This window comes from Benincasa hispida, chromosome 4 (genome assembly GCF_009727055.1).
Source record: "Benincasa hispida cultivar B227 chromosome 4, ASM972705v1, whole genome shotgun sequence".
In the NCBI taxonomy this organism is placed as follows: domain Eukaryota; kingdom Viridiplantae; phylum Streptophyta; class Magnoliopsida; order Cucurbitales; family Cucurbitaceae; genus Benincasa; species Benincasa hispida.
The window spans coordinates 1,840,539-1,854,943 of NC_052352.1; the positions used below are offsets into that span (position 1 = coordinate 1,840,539).

The following is a 14,405-nucleotide window of genomic DNA, read 5'->3' on the forward strand; positions in this document are numbered from 1 at the left end:
TCGATGACAACTTCAACAATCAATTTCGAGCTCCGACAACTACCTCCGATGACAACTCTGACTAGCTCCGACGGCCAATTCCAGGCTGCAACCACTTACAATGACAACTCCGGTGACCCAACTCGGACAACCACCTTCGTAAGACCAACTCCGACAACAAAGTTTAGGCTCTAGCATCCACATCCGGCAACAAACTCTGATGACCAACTCCAACAACCACCTCTGACTACAAACTTCGACAAAAATCACCTTCGATGATCAACTTTGATGACGACCTTCGAGCAAACAGCTTTGACGACCAACTCCGAGATTCAACAACCACCCCCGATGACATTTAAGGCTCCGACAGTAGTCTCAACTACAAACTCCATTGAAAATTATCTTCAATAATCAATTTCAACTACCACTTTTGACTATGTAAATAATAATATTTTATCTACATTAAGTGTGATATTTATACGTAGAAATTTGTAAGATATATTTTTATTTAATTGAATTCACATATCAAATGAGCGTTAAGAATATTTGGAAAGACATGTAACATATAACAAAAAAAAAAACTATAAAATAGAGATTTTTCTTGAAATATTTTCTAGTAAGAATTAGTAAAAAATGAAGATTTGTTCTCTAATAATCCTTCAAATTTTGAGGAATTGAGAGTGAAATTTTTGAAGAAATGTGATGACATTCTATTGGTTGCTATGATAAAGGAGGAGATTCAATTAAGAAAGATTAATAACAAAGTAAAAATACAAAGCAACAACAGGAAAAAGAATAAAAAGAAGAAGATGGTGATGAAATTTAGGGAAAAAAATTAGAAATCAAAAGTTTTAATTTTTTTTTGGTTTTTCATTTTATTTAACCAATTTTTGCAAGAAATGTGGTGGGTCAATTGTTATTCATTAAAAAAAATTTACAATTCATATTTTATTGAAAATAAAATAGATAAAATTATTAAATAAAAAAATTTCAAAAAAAAAATAACAATAAAGATTATTTAGAATTCAAAAACTATATTTTCAGATATATAAACTAATCGAATCAATCTATCCCAACTCAAGTCCCAGATAGGCCGAAAGGGTTTTTGCTTCCGAGAAGGAAAGAAAATGGAGGGTTTATGCCTTTCTGGGGTATGAATTGATTCATTACATCAAACGTTGCTGGGTTACTTTTAAATTCCAACGACAGATTTAGAATCGTCTCTTGCTCGAGGAAGAAGAAGAAGAAGCATGAGGATTGCAGTGGAAGGTTGCATGCACGGTGACCTCGACAATGTCTACAGAACTCTCCAATACATGGAGCAAGTTCAAAACATCAAAATCGACCTTCTGCTCTGCTGTGGCGACTTTCAGGTAGTTCTTCACTCCCGCTTGCATCGTATTTTTCCGCATCTTTTTTTCTATTTTGAAGTATCTACTCCCCAAAATCATTACAATTTTCTTAGCGATTTAGGCTGTTAGGAATGAGAACGATCTGAAGAGCTTAAATGTGCCGCCCAAATATCGATCCATGAACTCGTTCTGGAAGTATTACTCAGGAGCTGAAGTCGCTCCCTATCCTACTATTTTCATTGGTGGGAATCATGAAGCGTCTAATTATCTGTGGGAATTGTGAGTTACTTGAGCTTAGCTTGCGTTATATCGTAAAGAGTCTTCATGTGTTCCACGGTTGTTTTGTGTTATTGGTATCTAGACATATAAATTTATTTTGGGGGTAATAAAAGTTCTGAAAGTGAGTTGAATCACCGTCGTGGATTACAGCTTATGTATAGTTTTTTAATTTTTCGAATGCTTGGAGTATTTGTTAATAATGTGTGTACTAAATAATTGGCCGTAAAAGTTTCCTGGAGAGCTACCAGATATTCAGATAGTTGGTCGTCCTGTTGAACAATTCTATGAGTTCTTTTCAGAATCATCTCTATGCCCTCAATTTCAATCGTTTCCCGTGTCTTTTTCTCCCCTTTCCATTTAATTGTTGTTTTCTTAGGCTTTGTATGCTTATATGCATATGACACATCAATTATATGATCTGAATTTTATTTAGGTACTATGGAGGTTGGGCTGCGCCTAATATATACTTTTTGGGCGTTGCTGGTGTAGTCAAGTTTGGAAATATTCGTATTGGTGGGCTGTCTGGCATTTATAATGCACGCCATTATCATTTAGGTGAGTGATTAACATTCTGCCTGTTATTTTAATTAGATGTAAAACAGTGTAACGTAATTATCTAGATTGATTAGCAATAATGTGCAGTCAAGGTTTTCTTTTGTTCCCCGTCTTCGTATGCCAGATCACTGATGGAATCTGGTATGCATTATGGCCTTGAGTGAGAATAGCTTGCATAGTGAGTAGCTGCATCATCTATAGATATGTTTGGTGATTTCTAGGTTGGGTTTTCATTCTTCAGTTCATTTGAGGAGGCTCTCTCATTTTATCACCTTTTGAGGGGCTGTCTTATCGGTAATGGTTTTGGAAGTGGATCAATCGGTGGGTAGCGTAGTAACTCATTTAATTTTAAGAATATAGGAAATCCTGCCTACTGGGAGTATGTTCAGCTTATTAAGAAAAATTGACATTCAAATGTGTAGTTGCACTTTTCTATCTTTGTGTTGCCGGTTATCTAACTGCAATATGCAATAACTGCTAAGCTACATGCAACAAAATCTTCTTCATATGGAATGAGCAGGTCACTATGAGAGGCCTCCATACAATGAGAATACTATAAGATCTATTTACCATGTTCGTGAATATGATGTTCGGAAGCTTATGCAAGTTGAGGAACCAATTGACATTTTTCTTTCTCATGATTGGCCACTTGGCATCACTGATTATGGAGACTGGAAGCAACTTATTAGGTTTAAACCCTTTTTTGAGAAGGAGGTAACTAAAAATATTTTGATACTGCCTTCTTACCAAACCACTTTCTGAAATGTGTACATAGTAATTCTCTATACGATATGAACTGCTTTGCCATAGATGTAAATTCTTTAATTGTGGCTTGGATGTAAGATTTTTATTACTAATATTTTGAGGGTATCCACCTCTGGCATGAATTTGTATGTTGTCATCATCTGATTAAATTTATACGTAGTTGATGTGAAAAGTATCAGATCTGCTACATCTACCCATCACTTTCAAATCACATTAACCTAATTGTCTTATAAAATAGCCTATTGAGATTTTAGTAACGAACTTGATTAGCTCTTAGCGGAGGGTAAAAGTGAATGTTAGAAGAGGATAGTAGAGAGTGCTATTTAATTCAATAAAAGCTTGTTGAATTCTCAAAATTTATGAGACGTAGATTATAACAACTAGATCTGCTTGTAAAGTCAAGCAATGAAGCTGGACCCAGAAAGCTAGGATAGATTATAATTCCTGCGTAGCTTCAACTTTAAGTTATGAAGAAAGCATAAGTAAATTGAACGTATAATTGTCAAAGAACCTTGAGGAATTAGACTTCCATTTCTGCACAGGTTGAAGGATCCAACTATTATCAATAGAATGGTCCCTGGTAGAATTTAAACAGATTCCAGATAAAATATTTCAAATTTTCTGTTACATTTATTGACTGATTTTTACCTCAGTACCAGTAAACTTTTGTAATTTTAAATGCCAGATTCAGGAAAAAAGTCTTGGGAGTAAGGCTGCAGCTCAGTTGCTAGAAAAGCTCAGACCCCCTTACTGGTTTTCAGCCCACTTGCACTGTAAGTTTGCTGCTCTTGTTCAACATGGTGAAGGTGGCCCCTTGACAAAATTTCTTGCTCTTGATAAGTGTCTTCCTAGGCGTAAATTTTTACAGGTACTTCATTTTGATTTGAATTTCCTATGAAAAATAATTATTTTGAATTTCTTAACAGTTATCCATGGGGTCCTTTTTTTGGTCTTTGGTAGACGCTGGTGATTTTGAAGCTTTTAACTGTGGGCATGTGGTTTTTAAGGTTATCGAGATCGAAGCAGAGCCTGGACCTTATGAGATTCATTATGATGAAGAATGGTTAGCAATAACACGAAGGTTCAATGAAATCTTCCCTTTGACAGCCAAAAGTGCAAATTATGGGTGAGTATGTTTTATGGAACTTACTGTGAAAATCTGATTGGACAATACAACATTTCTTCTTTCTCATCTGTGGGTTATTTGTAGTGTGAGTTGTAACCTCCATTTTGTAATTTCAGAAGTATAAAGCTTGAAATGGAAGATTGTCGGCAATGGGTCAAAACCAGTTTAAAAGAAAGAGGAACAAAACCTTTTGACTTTGTTCAGACTGTTCCTTGTTATGATCCATCAAGATCTGTCTCCAACAGTCAGCTTGCTGGTAATCCGAATCTATATAATATTCATTTGGACATCTATCGTCCCTTCACAGATGTAGATAGTTTCACGTTTCATAATGTTTTGATTGCTTGCGAAGTTTTTGCCAGATGATGAATGGCTAATGAACTTCTCAGATGGTACCTACAAATATTCTAAATCATAGGCCAAATGGCTAATGAACTTGGATCTTGTGTTCTTTGTCTAGTTCACAATGCTAGTTACCATGGTGAGTGCTATCCGTTTTCAATGTCTTAATGAATGACTTGTGTATCACAGGATATCCTCGAAATCCTCAGACTGAATCTTTGCTGAAGTTTCTTGAACTCCCTTATCTTCTTGACGACATGTTGGAATCTGATGGACCATCGGGGAGTTCTGTTCCTTTATCAGACAGTGGTATACTATTTATCTTGTGCCGTGGCTATTTGCTGCTGGATAACTTCTTAGAATAAGTAGTTCTGCTATTGATTTATGCAGTGTTTTAAAAAGCCCTCTCGGACACACGCCTGACTTGAAAAGGCGAGGCTCACAAAATAAGGCGCATCATAGGCGCGTCTTTTATGAAGTCCAAGGGCCTTGGGACTTTTTTATTATTTTTAAAAAATAGTAATGATTAAAGGTCTTCCTTCTTTATTAACTAAAAGAATCAAGTTTACTAAGCCTAAATGCAAAATTTTGTGTTTGGGGTCTTTTTGTTTTTCCATATTTCCACTTCAACTATGCTTTCTCTTTTTATTGTAATATTTTTATATATAGTGTCTCACCCAAAAAAAAAAAAGACCACACCTTTCTGTGTGCCTTGTGCATAGGCTCCAAAGGGCCATTAATTTATCTAAATATCTTAGATCCATCTAGGCTAAGAACTCTCCAAGTATAATTTTTATTGGGACATAGTGCTTCTTTGAATTAGTCTATTAGCAGAATAGTATGACTTTTCTGAGGCCTGTAGTACTAGAAAAATTATTCAAAAGTGGTGGCCTTATAATGGTTGGAAGTGGATTCCAAAATCTACATGTCCTCGAATAATCATTGGATATAAATTTTAGGATAATTACAATCGGTAGCATTTCTATGAATAATAACCAAGTGTATAACATCATTTAAAAAGAATTGCAAATATAGCCAAGTTATTAGCGATAGACTTATATCGTTGATGGACTCTTACCAGTGATATGGTTTATCACTAATAGACTCCTATCAATGATATAGTCTATCACTGATAGACTATTTAAATTTGGCTATATTTGTAAATTTTTTTACATTATGTTATATCTGCTAATACTTTAGGTCTAATGTCTATATTTGCAACTGCTCCTAAATTTTAATTATCTCTGTTGCTTATAAATTTTAAGTACCTCTACAACCAACAAGGTAAAAACCGCCGTCCACATTGTAATGTTCTCATTAAATTATTTATCGTAGTACTGCTGCATTTGATTTGGTGTATTGTATTGGTGCACGTGTTGTAGATTCACATTTTACAAATGGCAAATTCGTTCCACCTCTCATAATTGTAAGTTTTCTGTAATATTTATGGATGTAGGTTCGTTCTTTGACAGCGAAGACATTCCGATTGATGATGTAGATGATATGGAAGAAGAAACTGCAGAACCTGAAGATGCATAAACCCAGAACCTGGGCAATGACACCAAAATCTTCCATAATGAATGAAGATTGACCACTTAAGCTTTATGCTATAATTGTATAGAATGGGCTCTTTCTTCCCTCCTAATTGTATATCCCAATTACATTAACGTAAATGGATTCAGCCATTCGTTACTAAACTCTTCTTGGAGCACTTTTTATTCACCCAGAAATAGAGATTGTAAAGTCACTACTTGAAGTGTCATGCATTCTAGAGAATTTCCATTGTCAAGAATTTATCCTTTCTTAATTTAAAAATTACCTTCGAAATGAATTGTATCTGCTAAGGTCTGTTTAAGGCTCGTGATCTTCCACAGTTATGGAAATTTAATTTGTGGATTTTCAAATAGATGTTCTGGGAAGGATTTTGAATGTTGATATATGTTGGGAAAATCAAGACCTTGATTTCATAAAGAAGTTAATAATTTTTTTTTAGATACATCACCTTAATAGATGTTGACTTTTATTAAAGGAAAAATAATAATTTTGTAATATATTAATATAACCTTTAATAATAATTTTGTAATATATTTTAAAAGTTAAAATCCTAAGAAGTTCTATTACACAATAAATGAAGGCTAAATTATAAAAAATGCTTTAGAATTTTACACTTTGTGTCAAAAATGTTTATGAAGTTTCTAAAGTTTTAAAAATATCCCTAAACTTCTAAAATGAATTTAAAAATATCTTTGTCGTTAATTTTGGATGAAACCGTTAAAGTTTTGTTTAAAAATTACCCTAATCTTTCACAAGTTTCAAAAATACCTTCACCATTAGTATTTGAACAAAAACTATTCATTCCTTGTGAGAAAAATAATTTTTAAAAAAAAGTTAAACAAAGCTCCTACCATTAATATGACGATCAATTTATTTGAAGTTCTCTTAAATCTGAAAAAATCATTTTAAAACATATTATATAGATATCCTCATTTTTTTCATATAGGTACTCTCATATTTTTCTCAACTTTCCAAAACGATAAATAATCAAATAAAAAAAGTATTTGACTATTAACACACATACAACTATTATTATTTAATTTTAAATCATTTGGTGCTTTATTTATTATCATTCTTCTTATGATAGTTTATATACCTTAATTAAAGTGTACAATTTTATTTATTTATTTATCTATTCATAGTCTGCGAAGAGAGGGGAGCACAAGATGGAAGATAGAAAGGCAAGAAAACATTAAGGTTTATGTTCATATAACAGGAAGAATATTACTTTTTTTATAAAAAAATAAAGTAGTTAAATATATATTCCACCATTTCTAAAACAAGTTAAAATGTTTATATTTGCATTACATTCATATTAGTGATGACCTATAACCTATTGTTTTGTATATCTATCATAAAAAATGTTGATTTGCCTCTTAGGTCAATGTTGAACACACAACATGAGCTTAGCTCAAGGGATTAGTATCAACGTAGGGGTTTCTTCTATTTTTTGATAACATAGGTGAGAAAATTGAATTGCTTACTTCAAAGTTGTTAGTTCAGATACTATGACAATTGAACTATGTTAATTTTGTCAAGAAAAAATAAATTTTGAACACATAAAAGTGTAAAATATGAATGAAAAATATGTCCAACACAAAAGTGTACCATATGAATGAAAATATAGACATGTGATAGGGTATTTAATATCATGGTCTAAACTTTGAAGAGAAACCAAAACAAACAAAGTTGATGGAGCTTTCTGAAGGTTGCTTTCGGAGATAACTATGAATTGAAGCTTTGGCTTTGTCAAGCAGGAGTTTAACATAGTTAAAGAACGAGAGCGGATGGGTGAGAACTGAGAAGAAGGCCTGGTCCGATTGCTTTACATCACCGATCCCAAGAACTGTTTTTTTTTTTTTTTGGTCAAAATTGGACTGTTCACTTGGCCCTTCAGAATTGTTTGACCAAGGATTCGTCCCGTTTCCATTTCTGCTATCATATCCCGTTCAGTTACCACATTCGTCGCCATTTGACTTAGTTACGTTCTGTTTGTTTGCCTGTTGGGATAGAAAGTTTGGCTACCCATGAATGAGGCCATCGTACTCGGCAAGTGGGACATCGGTTCGAGCTTTGTCCAATCTTTTGTTAACCCATTCTCTGACCATCAAATTGGGTACCATCGCAGACGTTTACACTTGCAACAATATCCTAAATGGGTATTGGAAATGCAAAGAGTTACGATCTGCAAATGTACTGTTCGACGAAATGCCGCTGAGAGACTCTGTATCTTGGAATACGATGATCGCGGGGCATATAAACTGTGGAAACTTGGAGGCTTCATGGGATGTTCTTAAAGGCATGAGGAGATGTGGTTTTGAGCTGGATGAGTATACCTTTGGAAGCATGTTGAAGGGCATTGCTTGTGCTGGTATGTCTGATTTGGGTCAGCAAGTACATTCTATGATCATTAAGATGGGTTATGCTGGAAATGTATATGCAGGGAGTGCTCTTCTGGACATGTATGCGAAATGTGAGAGACTTGAGGATGCATATCTGTCATTCTTAAATATATCGAAACAGAACACTGTTTCGTGGAATGCAATGATTGCTGGATATGCTCAGATGGGTGACCGTGAGACCGCATTTTGGTTGTTAGATTGTATGGAGCAAGAAGGTGAGAAGGTAGATGATGGCACATATGCTCCTCTTTTGCCTTTGCTTGATGATGCTGACTTTTATAACTTAACAAAGCAAATTCATGGAAAAGTGTTCAAACATGGATTGGAATCTGTTAATACAATGTGTAATGCCTTGATCACTTCTTATTCAGAATGTGGATCCCTTGATGATGCCAAAAGGATTTTTAATTGTTCGGCAGGCTTTTGGGATTTGGTGACATGGAACTCCTTGTTGGCTGCTTATCTGGTGCATGGTCAGGAAGATCTTGCTTTTAAACTCTTGATTGATATGCAAGAACATGGTTTTGAACCAGACTTGTATTCATACACAAGCATCATCCGTGCTTGTTTCGACGAAAAGCTTGGCAATAATGGGAAATCCTTACATGGGTTGGTGATAAAGAGAGGATTAGAACAGTCGGTGCCAATTTCAAATGCACTGATATCTATGTATATTAAATCAGAGTGTGGTTCAATGAAAGAAGCTCTATGTATATTTGAATCCTTGGAGTTTAAGGACCGCGTGTCTTGGAACTCGATCTTAACTGGATTATCACAAACGGGGTTGAGTGAAGATGCAGTGAAGTCCTTTCTGCATATGAGATCTGCAGCAATGGACATTGACCACTATTCCTTTTCTGCTGTACTCAGATCATGCTCAGATTTGGCTACATTTCAATTGGGACAACAGATTCATGTCTTGGCAATTAAATACGGTTTGGAGTCCAACGAGTTTGTTTCAAGTTCCTTAATCTTCATGTATTCCAAGTGTGGGATTATTGAAGATGCTAGAAGATCATTTGAAGAGTCTTCAAAGAACTCTTCAATCACTTGGAATGCACTTATGTTTGGTTATGCTCAACATGGTCAGTGCAATGTTGCATTAGACCTCTTCTTCCTAATGGAAAAGAAAAAGGTGAAAATGGATCACATAACCTTCGTTGCAGTTCTGACTGCCTGTAGCCATATCGGTTTAGTAGAACAGGGATGCAAATTCTTGCGGTGTATGGAATCTGATTACGGTGTTCCTCCACGGATGGAGCACTATGCTTGTGCAGTTGATCTATATGGGCGTTCTGGGCGTCTTGAAGAAGCCAAGGCCTTGATTGAAGAAATGCCATTCAAACCGGATGCCATGGTTTGGAAGACATTCTTGGGCGCATGCCGTTCTTGTGGCAACATTGAGTTGGCTTGTCAGGTTGCAAGCCATCTGCTAGAGATGGAGCCTGAAGAGCACTGCACTTATGTTCTCCTCTCAAACATGTACGGAAATCTAATGAGATGGGATGAGAAGGCCAAAGTGAAAAGGCTAATGAAGGAAAGAGGAGTTAAGAAAGTCCCTGGTTGGAGTTGGATTGAAGTTAAGAATAATGTACATGCTTTCATTGCAGAAGATCATTCTCATCCAAGTTGCCAACAGATCTACTTTTTGCTGAAAGTACTTTTGGAGGAAATCACAATAATGGAAGCTGCTGATGGTTTTGAGAGTTCTTTTGAACAGGAAGAACTAAGCTATTCAAATGCATAACGTGGTTTCAAGATCACACCCTCGAATTTTTAAGCACTTAGAAAGTGAATTCAAACAAGCCGTGAATTTTATTGCAGCTTGATTTATTGAGGAACAGTGTTTCAAACAGATAAGTCGTGTTCTTTGACGCCATGGGAGTTGTTGTGTTGCTGACGATCAAAAGTATAAGTGGGTTGGTTTAGGCCAAAATCAGCGTCAAAACTGACTGTTTTGAAATGTTTAGTTGATTTAATCGATGGAAACCAACTTCAAAATTGAAGTTGACTAATTAATCCTTTTTTAGTTTTATATGTTGTGAAACTATACCAAGTTGGTAACTTACATGTGTTTGAACAAGCTGATGGAATTCATAACAATTTCAATTTCGTTTTTAGGTCTTAAATGCCAAAGTAATGTTTACAACTTTAATTTTAAAAAACCAGTTTATCATGAAACGAAGATTTTAACTCTCTCTTTTCTTATAATTAAATATCTTAAATTCAAAAGACAAGTTTTTTCCACTTTTCCAGATTGTTTGTTATTCTTATTTTCTGAGCTCTACTGTGTCTCCAATATTCATGTTTTCTCTTGAACTGCGTAACATTTGCTTTTGAATCAAATAAAACTTATATTATATTCTTTCTGAAAATTACTGTTCCCTTTAACGAAATATTTAAATTCAAGTTATTCAGGTACTATATGATTTATCTTAAATAAATTTAAGTTGGTGTGTTAAACCGAGTTAAAAAAGAATTGGTGAATCAACCAAACAAAGAAAGTTTCTATTTTATTATTTCTGTTCAATTTATTTGGACGAATTCAGTTCAATAATTCTATTCAAGTCCAACCATTGGGTTTAGTTGATCCAATTTCTTTTAAACGCTTCAAATTGAAACTACTATTATATTTATATCATTAGCTTTAAGTATATAATTCAGTTCCTAATCTTTCATTTATTTTTATCATTATCGGTTCCCTAATCCTCTAAAGGTCTCCATTAAATATACTATTGTTTTATTCTTTTTCCTAGGGGCATACACAAGGGTACCAAAAACTAATCCGATCAACCGATCGATTTAAATTTCAAAAAATTATAAATTAGGATAACCTAACACTTCATCAATATAACTTTCATTTTCATTCACACCTTGACATTGCTTGTTTTCTTAAAAAAAACAAAAAAAAAAACAAAAACAAAAAAGACCGACCATCAGTCGGATTTCACACATTTTTTTGTCGGTTTTTGGTGTCAATTCTCTCAAAAATGATACTGACCGACCAATGTACATCCCTACTTTTTCCTACATAATCTTTACTACCTCTAAGAATAATGGTATATGGGTTTGAGATTGATATGTTACTGCAAGTGTAAAACATACAAACATTAAATCATCTTTTACGAGTCAACTTTACATCTTATTTTTAAGTTCAACATGTGGGGTTGATATTCAAATTTTAGATTTCTTGATCAAAGGTATAAAACTAAACCATTTTAACTATTTTTTCCTCGAAGAATACCAATAGAACTAGACTTGACAGTTGACTTTAACAATTTGTCATAACAAAAATTTGCTTGAAAAATAACCCTAGATATTAATAATAAATTAAAACTCTGAAAAAAAAAATTAGTGTGTAAATTAAGAAGACTCAGAGTATGTATTAAGCATGTTATGATAATGTATCAAATTTGCCCATTCAAACATAATTTAACAGTGTTTTAACACTGATTTAATACTATATCAAAAGTAAATTATATTATTCATCCACCATTATTGACCTTAAAATATATATAGTTTTGATTTCTTGTGGTGTAAATTTGAAGTAGCCTTCCCAAAAGAGAATCTTCCCAAAAGAGGATTTTATTGTGTTTCGTTTTACGACGCTTCTGTTTGATATGGCCATAACTTTTTGTCCTTCTATGACAGTCAGACACCAAACCAAACTTTTCATTTAAAGCGTATTGAGAAACCAAACCCAATTCCAAAAAACTTTAATTGTCACTGTTTCATTACCAATCAATATATATAACTTACTATTCTACCTCTTACATACATTTTTAAGATTTAAGCGTATTGAGAATCATTCTTTTGGGTCACCCCTGTTAAGGCTTGAGAAGCTAACATTTTTAAGATTCAATAAGAAAACATCAAATCACTCACTAACAAACAAGCAAAAAGTTTGGATGAAATTAAGTGGCAATGAAATGAAAATTTTCCCAGGAAGAAAGTGTTGAAATTCTTTATTGAATGGTAAGATTATAATGGGCCATATCGTTGGTAGGCCCAAAACATGCTCAACGTTCCAATACAGTTCAACAACTCTATTCCAGAAACAGCCAACCGACGGGAAATCGCCGCCGTTTCTGTCTCCGTCGCCGTCCCCACCACCATTGATGGCATTCATTTTCTTAATGAAACTGTCAATTGTATTCATACAAAGGTGTGGCAAACAGACTAATGGAAGTTATTCCACCGCTCATCTAAGAGAATTATAATCAAACAGACTCTATTGTAGAACAAAAACCTGTGGCGCGTGATATCGAAAGCAAAATATAATTCCGATTCAATTTCAGGGGAATTTCAATTAGGAAATAATCTCGAGAATTTCCGATCATTATCTACAATCATGAATCCGACTAATACCTTCTATATTTTCCAACTACGAATCTATCATTTTAAGGCTGAAAGAAAATTTACTTATAAACTGAGACAGACTCGGAGATTTTACCGCTAATTGAATCTCGAATCAGTTATCGTCATCGTCGTCGTCGTCGCCGCCGTGTTTGTGGTGATTCACTTTTGCACATGATACTCCACGCGCCAATGTCGGCGCGTCTACGACCGTCGCCGACGACATCTCCATCTGGCAAATCCGAACGGCGCCGAACAGTCTTTCCGGCAACTCCTCCTCCGTCTGTCCCTCCACCAGAAATCCCATATCTACTGTAACATTGGTGACATAACCAAGCGCGAGATGCAAAATCGCACTGGCTAACTTTGAGCTTCCCATATCTACGTCAATCTCCAAATAGTTAGGTCCTCGGTGGTAATTGCACGTCAATGCCTTCCCTAACAAACACGCACTGTAATTTCCTACCGCTTTCTTAACGATCCATGGACCTTTCACGATCCGATTCACCAATTTCAACCGTTGATTTCTGAAAGAATCATCGCCATTGATGAATCGGTGAAGAAGCGAGCCAGATGGAATCGGATCTTCGGTAGCAAAATAAAACACGGCACTATACTGATCCTTCCCAGGGACTTGTATGTTAACCGCAATAATGAAGCTCTTCATCGATTTACCTAGGGCTTGCGCTCTCCTCAACGCTTGCGCAACTCGATTGTCAGGACGAGCAAGGACGTTGTCAAGCTTGGTACTAGTTTTCAGCCAATCAACACCGACGGGAGAAAGTAAGTAATCACCGGCGGGAGATTTTTTCCCTTTCGTCAAGTAGTTCTTAGAACGAAGCATAAAGAGATCGCCAGGCGGCGAGGCCCAACCATTTATCCCGGTTTGAAGGTCGACAAGGCGTAAGGATCCGCCGTCGATCGTCTCGGAAATCCAATCCGCCGTCGTCGTGGACTCTCCGTGTTCCGAACACCTTTCGGCCGGTTCTCCGATCAAACTCCGGTGATTTTGGTTTTGCTTTGTGGGGCACATGGCTTCCAGTAGTACGATTTTCTTCTGATTTCTTTCTCTAAAAAGACTGCTTCTTCTCCTTTTTATCGCCGGAAGTGAGGGCTGGAAGTGAAAAGTCTTTAAACCAAGTAGGGCTAGGAATGGGAATGGGAATGGGAATGGGAATTGGAATAAATAAATGACCCCTTTTTTCAATTTAATTACGTGATTGCCATTTATCTCTCCACTGTTTTAAATTGTATATTTTTCATAATTATTGTGCGTGGTATTGAGTATTTAATTTGCCGACTTATTATAAATCAAGTAAATTAAATATCTTTATTTATTATAATCCTTTTATTTTAATGAAATTGAGATTAAAAAAACACACGCTTTCTCGTTTTCTTTTTTGCATATGCACGTGTGTATTTAAATCTCTCATCTCATAATCAGTCCATTCTTTTATTTTAAATCATTGATTTTTTTTAGGCATACAAATTAATGTTGTTTCATGATCTTATATTTATTAAACAAATTTATTCGTCAATCTGAAGATAATTTAGTATATAAAATATATATTAGGTTAAGATAATACGTAAAAAAGAATCTCGACGGAAGATCCGTGTATAATTTTTTAAAAAAATTCTTTAGTTAATTCCTTTCATGGGTCAGTGGCAGTTTGTCATTGGAGCCCTCCCCACAAG

General features: G+C 34.9%; 3 protein-coding genes across 6 annotated transcripts; 2 read left to right on the top strand and 1 right to left on the bottom strand.

Annotated features, from left to right (window-relative positions):
• The first annotated feature begins 1,050 nt into the window (after nucleotides 1-1,050).
• LOC120076738 (lariat debranching enzyme) lies at nucleotides 1,051-6,225 on the top strand. 4 transcript variants are annotated; one of them, XM_039030638.1, is made up of 9 exons: nucleotides 1,051-1,352; nucleotides 1,445-1,610; nucleotides 2,044-2,165; nucleotides 2,686-2,879; nucleotides 3,616-3,798; nucleotides 3,938-4,056; nucleotides 4,173-4,312; nucleotides 4,588-4,707; nucleotides 5,855-6,225. In XM_039030638.1, exons 2-9 carry the CDS (start codon nucleotides 1,510-1,512, stop codon nucleotides 5,935-5,937), a joined length of 1,062 nt encoding a protein of 353 aa, XP_038886566.1. In that variant the 5' UTR covers nucleotides 1,051-1,352; nucleotides 1,445-1,509; the 3' UTR covers nucleotides 5,938-6,225. The 4 variants fall into 4 exon arrangements, with proteins under 4 accessions (XP_038886566.1, XP_038886564.1, XP_038886565.1 ...); XM_039030636.1 differs by having other exon boundaries at nucleotides 1,453-1,610; XM_039030637.1 differs by having other exon boundaries at nucleotides 1,453-1,610; nucleotides 5,871-6,225.
• A 1,299-nt stretch (nucleotides 6,226-7,524) lies between these two features.
• On the top strand, nucleotides 7,525-10,578 carry LOC120075302 (putative pentatricopeptide repeat-containing protein At3g25970). The gene has a single exon (XM_039028565.1). It carries the CDS (start codon nucleotides 7,984-7,986, stop codon nucleotides 10,099-10,101), a length of 2,118 nt encoding a protein of 705 aa, XP_038884493.1. The 5' UTR covers nucleotides 7,525-7,983; the 3' UTR covers nucleotides 10,102-10,578.
• A 1,712-nt stretch (nucleotides 10,579-12,290) lies between these two features.
• LOC120076889 (protein ENHANCED DISEASE RESISTANCE 2-like) lies at nucleotides 12,291-13,856 on the bottom strand. Its single transcript, XM_039030842.1, has one exon. The coding sequence runs from the start codon at nucleotides 13,741-13,743 to the stop codon at nucleotides 12,826-12,828; it is 918 nt and encodes a 305-aa protein (XP_038886770.1). The 5' UTR covers nucleotides 13,744-13,856; the 3' UTR covers nucleotides 12,291-12,825.
• Between the last annotated feature and the right edge of the window lie 549 nt (nucleotides 13,857-14,405).

What these genes read in the sequence shown, in the direction of transcription:
- LOC120076738 (XM_039030636.1), top strand. Translation starts at nt 1,230, where the DNA reads ATGAGGATTGCAGTGGAAGGTTGCATGCACGGTGACCTCGACAATGTC. An exon ending in AACCCTTTTTTGAGAAGGAG is followed by an intron (nt 2,880 to 3,615) that starts GTAACTAAAAAT and finishes TTTAAATGCCAG; the next exon opens with ATTCAGGAAAAAAGTCTTGG. An exon ending in CTAGGCGTAAATTTTTACAG is followed by an intron (nt 3,799 to 3,937) that starts GTACTTCATTTT and finishes GTGGTTTTTAAG; the next exon opens with GTTATCGAGATCGAAGCAGA.
- LOC120075302 (XM_039028565.1), top strand. Translation starts at nt 7,984, where the DNA reads ATGAGGCCATCGTACTCGGCAAGTGGGACATCGGTTCGAGCTTTGTCC.
- LOC120076889 (XM_039030842.1), bottom strand. Translation starts at nt 13,743, where the DNA reads ATGTGCCCCACAAAGCAAAACCAAAATCACCGGAGTTTGATCGGAGAA.